This window comes from Simochromis diagramma, unplaced genomic scaffold, assembly GCF_900408965.1.
Source record: "Simochromis diagramma unplaced genomic scaffold, fSimDia1.1 OVJJ01000682.1, whole genome shotgun sequence".
NCBI lineage: Eukaryota > Metazoa > Chordata > Actinopteri > Cichliformes > Cichlidae > Simochromis > Simochromis diagramma.
This window is the reverse complement of record NW_024387359.1, coordinates 3413423-3423869: the sequence shown is the minus strand read 5'-3', so window position 1 is coordinate 3423869 and position 10447 is coordinate 3413423. Positions and strand designations below refer to the sequence as shown.

Here is a 10447-nt window from a genome sequence, read left to right as displayed (position 1 = left end):
AATAAGTAATTGATTGGGTGAACATCGATGCAAGAATATACATGCTGCCTGCTCTATGGCTTATCGTCAGACTAGAGGAACAGGGCGTTGTTTGAAACAGGGCGGATCGCTTGGAACGCCAGGCTAGCAGGTACTAAAAAAGTACCTGGTACCTATGAACTAATGGAAAACCCTGAAAACCATAGCGAACCATGCCGATTGGATCCCAGTAGGTACTAATCGAAAAGGGGATCAAGGAAAAGGTGTAAGCCCTGATCGCACCAGTCCCAGGGTCCTTTAAGTCCTGTGCTGTTTAGCAGTCAGCCATTCTGCAGTATCTCTTTAGTCTGAATCTGCTCCAGGAAAAGGTACCGATGGTAAGGAAGACATCATGTTTAGTGCTGGTTCCAAAGAAAGCCACCTCTTCTGGCCTTAATGACTTCAGCCCAGTTGCCTTGTCGTCATGTTATGAAGGTGTTGGAGAGACTGATTCTTGCTCAGCTTAGCTTGCAGGTGAAACATCTCTCAGGTGGGGGTGGATGATTCTGTTATCTACCTGTTGCAGCATGCTTACCTGGATAGTACTGGTTGAACTGTGAGAATCATATTCTTTGATTTTTCCAGTGACTTATACCATTAATACCATCAAGCCACTTCTGTGAAAAGCTGCTCAGGATGGGAGTCGCCAATTCTACATTCTCCTAGATTGGTAACTATCTGTCTCTCAGAAGACACTGCATTAGTTGAGTGTATTAAGGGTGGGCAGGACATTCAGACTCCTTCTGAATGTCAACAAGACAAAAGAGATGGTGGTTGACTTCTGGAGGAAATAAACTGCGACTAGGCCATTCAACCTTATGGGTGAGTAGGTAGGGACAGTGGACAGATGCAGGTACTTGTGCGTAGTGGTAGTGAGTGCCCTCTATTTTGCTGTCGTCTGCTGGGGGGACCTGAGTGCCAAAGATGCCAGCAGGATCAACAAACTCATCCGCAAGGCTGTAAAAATCATTGGTCAGAATTTGGAGATGTTTGAGTCAGTGAGGGACAGGAGGTCACTAAACAAACTGCTACATCATGGACAGCCCATCACACCTGTTCCACTAATTTCTGAGGCAGCAGAGCTCCTTCTCCCTCAGACTGATTGAACCTCGCTGCCATAAGGAAATCATTCTGATATCTCATAGCACAAAGCCCTTAACAGGGTATATAGAATAGAATAGAATAGAATAGAATTCAACTTCTATCCTGGATAGGTTGCAAATATATAATAGGGCCAATATGGAGAGACAGACAACCACTCAATCTAAAACTCACATCCATTGGCCAATTTAGAATCACCAATTACCCTAACCTGTGAATGTTTTTGGACTGTGGGAAGAAGTCTGCGTACCTGGAGAGAACCCATGGAGACATGGCGACAAAGTGCAAACTCCAGACAGACTGGATTTGAACCTAGGACCTTATTGCTGTGAGGCACTGACAACTGTGCCATTTTTTTCATATTTTGCAAAACTGCACTAAATTGAATCACTGTAAGAGCATTAGCATGAACTCTAAATAACATTGGAAATTAAAAGAACACTATGAACAATAAGACATTTGTTACTGTTAAGTATCATAAAAGCTCTATAAATATTTACTGTACTGTGTTAAGAGTAGAGCAATGGTGAAGAAACTATTAAGATAAGCTGCTGAAGTAAAAGTACTCATAATAGACTATAAAAATACTTTAGTACAAACAAAAGCCCTGCGTTAAAAAGTCCTAAGTAAATATCTATTAGTAACGAAAAGTACTGGAATACCTAAGAGCACATAAGACAATGATGGCTAATTTAAAGTGTCTAATATGCAATAATGTGGTTTAGAAAATATTAATTATTTTTATTACTAATTCAAGTACCGGTATTGCACCTGGTTAGCTTGTACTCTTTAAACACTTTTAATATCTGTATCTACAAATGGTTTCATAAATATCCAGTATATCCTTATAATACGTTAAGAATTACATTCACAATTCTTCCCTTTACCCCCCCCCCCTTTTTTTTAACTAGATTTACTATTTTGCTTTTATTATAAGTAAAAAGAATGTGTGAAGATTTTTTTCATTATAGAACATTGCTGTATGTGATCAAAGCAAGACAAAGAAAGGAGCAAAACTGCATGTTATAAAATCAGTTAAATACTTGGGCACCATGCTGACAATCACACATGAAACCAAACTACCATAAAATATCAAAAAGTTGTCTTTACTTCTTCATTGTTTTAATTGTATTTATAAATTGTGTGACGATTATATTAATAATAATTAGAAAACACTCAAAATAAATGACATCAGTAACCAACAGTAATGACATTAAACAATAATTATTAAACAATAACTCAAGATTGAATCCAGGCCAGTACAAAGAAAGCAAGCATTTAGGCTGATGTAAAATGTTCATTCAGTAAGCAGACTGCAGGTTAAAAGCATTTCTGTTCAGTGTACATGGAGGCATTGAGACACATGCCCTCTAGTCAGTCATAAAAACAAAATTAAAGCTAGAGATTCAACACTTCTCTTAATTATTATGCCCTTCCATTTCTCTCCAGAAGAAGGCACAGTCATCACATTCAAAAACATTTACATCCCTTCACAAAAAAGTAACATGTAAAATCACCATCAGTATGAAATGAGTACTTTTTCATTCCTGCAACTCAGCAGGGATTGCTAAAAATGTAGTTGTATTTCCACTGAAAATGGGCAGATTTTATCATTGTACAAGCACAGATATTAACCAGAAGATTGATCTCCTAAATCTGTGTTCAGGACTTTAAATATTCAAATTCTCAACATTTAGAAGATGGAAAAAAATGTCCAGGTGAGAGAAACTTGTAGCCATTCCCAGAGGGAAGTCTGACACCTCCTTTAGAATGTGTGAGAAGGCCAGATGGAGATGGAGGTGATTTAGCCTCCAGTTTTGGGTGAACATTTGGTCTGTCATCAGTGTTGTGGTCTTCAGGTTCCACTTCATTTTTCCTGATAGACTCATGTCTAGGTGAGAGATTCAGCAAACCCAAAACATCTTTCTGAACTGTACTCATTTTTTTATTCTCACCTCGGAGTAAGCTGGCCGGACATGGCATGTTGGGTTTCTGGCTGGCGTTGGCCCAGTAGGTTTTTAAATTGTGGATTGCCTGGATTTTGCTATCCTGTTTGGATTGGTGCAGCTTAGGGGTGATTGCTGGGCTAGAAGAGGCTGAAACGGATCCTGCGGAGGAATAGGAAAGGGCTGGGGATGGAGCACTGTCAGCAGGAGAGCGTGAAGGTGAGATGTGGGCAGTGTAAGGCGAGCTGGGGTATTTCAGTTTGAGCTGAGCCTGTATGTGCACATCTGGGGAGACTGTAGGGAGAGGTGAACCCTGATCTTTTACTGAGAGAGATAACGAAGGGGATGAATGAGCTTGGCTGCTGTAGACTGAGCTGATTTTCTGCAGTGATGAGGAGCGGGATGGTGGTTTAGGCCGAGTTGGAGGAGGGATTGAGACAGAGGTAGAGAGCGGTGAAAGATGACTAGAGAGTGAGAGAGGAGACTTTAGACTTGCCCTACTTGTTGGTCGGCTAAATGCACTGGTCTCAGAGGGCTGAAACCCTTGGGCTCCATTTGTAGGAGTCAAAGTTGGGGTTGTTGGAGTGGACACAGATTTCTGTCTGCTGAGAGACTCATCTCTGCCCTCAGCTCCCTTCAGTGTCTTTCCTCTAAGGTTTGCCTTCTGCAGGCTCTCCACAGCTTGCATGTGGCTCTCAGTCTCCTCCAGGATCTTCTGGGCCAGCTCCTGGGGATCCAGTTGTCCTGCAGGTCCTGTCCTTTCCTCTTGGGATTTCACTGTGCTATCTGTCTCAGTGCTCGACTGGTCTGACTCAGAGCTGCTGACTTTTCCTTTCCGCTGAGGAGTTGAGCTGGAAAATGAAACATATAGATACATTTAAAAGAAGTTCAAGAGTAACTCTTTCTAACTTAACAAAAAGTATTGAACTTACACTTCCTTCTTGACTTTGGGGTTATTCTTAACTGTTAGTGGCAGCGTTGGAGCTTTTATTGGAGATGTAGGTGTGCTGATGCTTCCCTTTGAGGAAACTGTTAGAGGATACCCATGCCGCCCGGCAGATGCTCTCCCAGCACCAACTTTGCCAAATCTATGTCCTGCAGGTAGAGGCAGAGTGTCACACTCGCTTCCTCCTCGACCTAACGGCTCACTGCTTATAATGGAGTACCCCGCATACTCCTCGTCCTCTCCTTCTCCCGATAATACTCCTCCATTACTGGTCAATCGACCTCTTGATACACCACCTGAATGGGTGTAGAGGCCCGCGCCTTGACAAGGCTTCTCTGGCTGTTGATGTGAGCGCTGGCTGATGATGTCACTTCCTGCAGGCTCAGGTCTAGACAGGAAACTGAGAGATGAGGCAAGGGAGCTGAGGCTGTACACTGAGATGGCATCGCAGGAAAGGCTGTCAGGGCACATGGGGGGCAAAATCGAGGGTTGAGGTGGGTAGCAACCTAAGGAAAGGGGTAAAGAGTGTGGCTGGGAGGCTGACTGGGAGGAGGACAAAGACTCCAGGGAGGATGAACTGTCTATGCTAAGTCTCTTGGGAAGCTCTGTTGAGTCTGATTAAAAAGAGAGAGAGAGAGAGAGAGATTTGAAAAATTTGTTGAAAATTGGGAAAGATTTAGTAAAAGAGAAAGTCCAAAGTCATAACTTATTTTTACCAAACAGTGCTAGAAGAGACTGAAGGGCAAAATGCATGATGCGTCTGCTGGCCTGTTTTCCAGTCTTCAGCACCACTTCCTCCTGACCAACTTCACAAAGGTCAAAACCTGACAAAGACAGAGCACAAAATCCAGCCAAAAGCCAAATCTGAGTACTTCAGTGACAAATAGTAAGCTTTATGTTCTTCACTGCTAAAGTAGTTAGTTACTTTATTAATTCATTTTAGATTACAAAATGAGTATGATGATTCTATATAACTACCAGTTCCCAAAAATGTTGGGATGCTGTGAAAATGTGAATAAAAACTGAATGCAAGGATTTACAAATCTCGTATACCCCTAATGTATTCACAATTGAACACAAAAAAATATCAATTGTTTAAATTGAGAAAATGTACAGTACCATCTAAAGAAACATATTAGCATGGACATGAATTTGATGGTAGTAACACGTCTAAAAAAAAAAAATGTTGAAATAGGTCCATGTTTACCACTCTCTTCTTTTGACAACAGTCTGTAAACGTCTGGGAACTGAAGAGACCAGCTACTGGATTTTTGGAGTGGACTGTTGTCTTGTCTGATGTATGAATCTAGCTACTTAACAGCTGGTTGTTCAGTTGTTGTATTTTTCATTTGATACGTCAGATGTTTGCAGGTGATCAAAAATCTGGATTGCAAACAGGCCAGTTCATCACCTGGCCATATTGTACAACAGCAATGGTTCGTTGTACAGCATGGGTTCATTATAATTGCGGTATGCGTCTTAGCATTGTCTTGCTGAAATATTCAGAGGCTTGTCTGAAAAAGATATAATCTGGATTTGAGTATACACGGCTCTAAAATCTATATAAACAACGCGTTATCACTCTCGAGGCGTAATATTTTACGCTAGGTGTCAAATCGTCAACATGTTACGCTTCCGGGCACCCAACATATTCCTAAATGACAAGATCGGAAAAATGAGGAAACATGAGAACCGTTTGGAATCAATCCACAGATGTTCGTTCATTTTCCTCAAATTGCTTTGGTAAGCACTATTTAACGTCATTAAAGTGCTGATGTTTTTGACACTGTGGGTATGAGTTTGCTGTCTATTGTCAATAGCAGTCTTCAGTCTGGGTGTGTCCCTGCTGACTTTAAACATACTGTGGTGGAACCTATTCTTAAAAAACAAAACATGGATCCAGCAATTTTATCCAACTACAGACCAATTTCTAAATTGTCTTTTCTTTCTAAAGTCCTAGTCCTTCTTCAGCGCCACACCTTTCTATATAAAAATGGCATTAGTGAAGTATTTCAGTCTGGTTTTAAAGCACACCACAGCACTGAAACTGCTCTTTTAAAAGTTTTTAATGACCTTTTAACTTTTACTGACTCGGGAGATCCTGCCATTTCAATACTATGAGACCTCAGTGCTGCCTTTGACCGTAGATCATAGGATTCTTATCTCTCGGCTTGAACACTGTCGGAATCGAAGGGACTGCATTGGAGTGGTTTAAATCTTACCTGTCCAACCAATGCTTTTCTGTTAGATTGGGGGATACATCATCCTCAAAAAACCCACTTTCTTGTGGGGTCCCCCAGGGGTCTTTTCTTGGCCCAGTTCTCTTTTCAATTTATATGCTCCCTATGGTTTATTTTTTAAAAAGGATGTTAAGGCATGGATGACTTTAAACTTTCTTAACCTAAATGAACAGAAAGCAGAGGTGATTGTGTTTAGTTCCTGTGACCACTGTGACTTTGGCCCCTTAGAAATTTATAAAAAACCTTCTGCGAGGAACCTAGGAGTTATCTTTGACTCTAATCTAACGTTTGACAAACAGATTAATGCTGTAATCAAATCAGTTTCTTTCATCTTCGGCTACTTGCTAAAGCGAAGCCATTTCTCTGTTTTAGAGACTCTGAGAGAGCTATCCATGCCTTCATTTCATCTCACCTCGACTACTGTAATAGTCTTTACTCTGGTATTAGTCTGTCATCAGTTAGCTGTCTACAGCTGGTCCAAAACGCTGCAGCACAGTTACTAACTGGCACACGCAAGCGAGAACACATATCCCCCATACTGGCATCATTACACTGGCTGCCAGTTAGTTTTAGAATTAGGTTTAGGATTTTATTATTTGTTTTTAAGGTATTGCAGGGGTTAGCACCCTCATACCTTTCTGATCTTTTAAATTGGTACACTCCTGCAAGGTCTGAGGTCTGCGGATCAATTGCTCCTGGCTGATTAAAGCACAGAGATCGGGCCTTTGCTGTGACTGCTCCTAAATTATGGAACAAACTGCCCCTTCACATCAGGACCTCCCCAACATTGGACACTTTTAAAACCTGTCTGAAAACCGACTTTTACTCTATGGCTTTTAAATCAAAATGAGTTTGTATTACTTTTATTTTTCTTATTCTTACTCAAATCTTCTAATTTTATTATTCTTTTTCTTAACTTTTATCATGTCTCCCGATGTTTTTATTTCTTTTGATTACCTTAATTATACAGCACCTTGGTCAACATTTGTTGTTTTAAATGTGCTATATAAATAAATTTGACTTTGACTATTTGACAGATGGTGGTATGAGGCGTTTGTGCTAATATGGTGTGTTCGGTTTTTGCTGAAGGTGGTGCTTTTCTTTAATGCTAAACATCTCCACTTTGCTCTTGTCTGTGCAAAGGACATTGTTCCAGAATTTTTTTTTAATTTGTTCAGATGCAATAAAACAGCCATGCTGTCATGTTCTTTTTAGAGAGAGAAGGCTTTCTTCTGACAACCCTTCCAAACAAGCCATATATGTTCAGTGTTTTTCCAATTCATTACAAAGAACTTTATCATTTAACATACTAACTGTAGAGCTTGAGTCCTTTCTCACAAACATAATTCAGTAAAAAGCAAAAGTGTCTGATAAGGGGTGTTCAGTAGGTGATATGAAAGCTCACACAAAGACAAACAGGAAAATAAGTAGACATATAAGCATCAAAGACAGATGGAAAAGGATAAACAAAAGTATTTACAATGTAAACCAAGAAACAACACTATAAAAGAACCTTAATCAGAAGCCCAATGCATATAGATGTGTTTCAATATGTTCTGAATATTATAACATAATTTTTTGCTCTGTGCTAGTTTTTACTGACATTTTCTTTACTTACAACTGACATGGGTGATGCAGTAGATCACTGACAAGGAGGTATAAAAAAAATGTGAAACTAAGTTTCTTTTAAGGATGACTCACCCAGTGCAGCCAGGAACTCGTGGCAGCCTGGCAGCCTCCAGAGCTGCACACTAATTGACACTTGAATGGGAGCCAGTGGAAAGTCTTGCTCTTTGTCGCCTGACTGCAACTGAACCAACACTTGGTGAAGCTATGGAGAGGAAAGAAGTTATAATGACTGGAGTGCTGGATGAGTGTTTATACTTTTTCAGTTTTTAACTTATTTATTACCTCACATTTGAGAACATATAAGGATTGTATTAAATAAAAATACTCCAGTGTAAATCAACAATTCTCAATAAACAAGGACAGATAAAGCACGCACTTCACAAAGAATATTCAAATAAAACATCTTAGTGTCTGAATGTGTTTGTGCCTGCTTTGACGAGTGTTGTACTTTTGAACTCAAGCCAGAAGTTTCATCATGAAACACTTACCATTCCTGCCACACTTTTAACTGCCTTTGTGAGGTGTGTATGACAGAAGAAGAAACAGAACTTTAGTTATTTATTTTTGTGTAATTGTTGTGTTTGAATTACTGTATTCTCAGCCATGCATGAATGATGATGTGCTTATGCAGGCAATTCTTGATGATACCCATATAGTATTTATGGAGGGCTACAGCAAGCAAAGAATGATGAAACCAAACAAATGACTGCAAAATGAAAAATTAGAGTGAAGAGTGGGGGGTGCTCTGCACTTTACCAACTAGCTATACAAGCAATCTGTTTTAGTTATGAGTGGTTAAAAGACAAGTGTGCAGAATATCTCATGACCATGCTGACCAGATGCATGCTAGGGTTGGGAAACAACAATGCATGCAATGTTGAGTGTGTCTGCAGAAAGCAGTCGTGCAAACGATCTAGATTACTAACCATATTCAGTAAATTTTACTTCCCTACAGTTAGGAGTGCTCACAGACATATTCAATCTGTCCTTGGCCCACGCTGTGGTACCGGCCTGCTTCAAATCCACCTCCATCGTCCCGATACCCAAAAACTCCAACCCATCTTGCCTCAATGATTACCGCCCAGTAGCACTCACCCCCATCATCACTAAGTGCTTAGAGCGACTGGTCCTAGCACACTTCAAATCCTGTCTCCCCCCCACCCTGGACCCCCACCAATTCGCATACCGCCAGAACAGGAGCACAGAGGATGCAGTCTCCATCGCAATGCACTCTGTCCTCTCACACCTGGACAACAACAACACCTACGCCAGAATGCTGTTTATAGACTTCAGTTCAGCATTCAATACAATCCACCCCTCACAACTCATCAGGAAACTGACAGACCTGGGCATCAGTTCCCTCATCTGCAAATGGTTACTGGACTTCCTGACCAACCGCCCCCAACACGTCCGGCTGGATAACCACTGCTCATCTACCATCACAATGAACACCGGTGTACCACAAGGCTGTGTGATGAGCCCTTTCCTCTACTCCCTCTTCACCCACGACTGCAGACCTGCTGATGGTTCCAACACCATCATTAAGTTTGCAGATGACACCACGGTGATTGGCCTCATCAGTGACAACGATGAGGCCGCCTACAGGGAGGAGGTGGATCGTCTGGCTGAGTGGTGCGACACAAACAACCTGCTGCTTAACACCGAGAAGACCAAGGAGCTCATCGTGGACTACAGGAGGAATGCTGACCCACATCCACCCATCCACATTAAGGGGACGGCTGTGGAGCGTGTGAGCAGCTTCAAGTTCCTGGGAGTCCACATCTCCGAGGATCTCACCTGGACGACCAACTGCTCCAAGCTGGTCAAGAAGGCTCACCAGCGCCTCTTCTTCTTGAGGACTCTGAGGAAGAACCACCTGTCCTCAGACATCCTGGTGAACTTCTATCGCTGCACCATCGAGAGCATCCTGACCAACTGTATAACAGTCTGGTACGGGAACTGCTCTGCCTCGGACCGGAAGGCGTTGCAGAGGGTCGTGAAAACTGCCCAGCGCATCGCCGGAGCACCACTTCCTGCCATAAAAGACATCTACAGGAAGCGGTGTCTGAAAAGGGCTGGGAAAATCATCAAAGACCCCAGTCACCCATCACATGGACTCTTCACCCTCCTGCCCTCTGGGAGGCGCTACAGGAGCCTCCGGACTAAGACCACCAGGTACCGGAACAGCTTCTTCCCCACAGCTGTCAGACTCCTGAACTCTGCCTCCTGACATCTGACCCACGTTAAACTCATGGACTGAACATACACACACCCACAATGGACAACTGTACCCTCAAACACACAATAATAACATGGACTGAACCACCACTCACAACCACTAGCACTTTATATAGCCTCTGTAGAAACCATCTACACCCTCACTTATCTTAACTGCACTACTGTATAGCTCTGTGTAAATAATCATTCTGTACATTCGATAATCTTTAATCCTACAACTGTTTACAACTTGCATAGTTCCCATTTCTGTATAGCTGTATATCTCAGATTCTGTAAAGTTATTTATTTCATATTCTGTATAGTTTTTCATATTTATATCCTGTTCATAT

At 41.7% G+C, this 10447-nt stretch overlaps 1 protein-coding gene across 2 annotated transcripts in view; it reads right to left on the bottom strand.

The window, feature by feature from the left end:
- Positions 1–2224: 2224 nt before the first annotated feature.
- Positions 2225–10447, bottom strand: part of ttc28 (tetratricopeptide repeat domain 28) — a 166622-nt gene continuing 158399 nt past the window's right edge. The window contains exons 31-35 of one of the 2 annotated variants that reach the window (XM_040007449.1): positions 8369–8392; positions 7953–8082; positions 4728–4835; positions 3998–4625; positions 2225–3916 (exon numbers count right to left, since the gene is read on the bottom strand). In XM_040007449.1, coding sequence (XP_039863383.1) covers positions 2806–3916; positions 3998–4625; positions 4728–4835; positions 7953–8082; positions 8369–8392 — 2001 coding nt within the window. In that variant the 3' untranslated portion in view covers positions 2225–2805. The remainder of the gene's footprint in view (positions 3917–3997; positions 4626–4727; positions 4836–7952; positions 8083–8368; positions 8393–10447) is intronic. The other variant, XM_040007450.1, reaches the window with a different exon arrangement.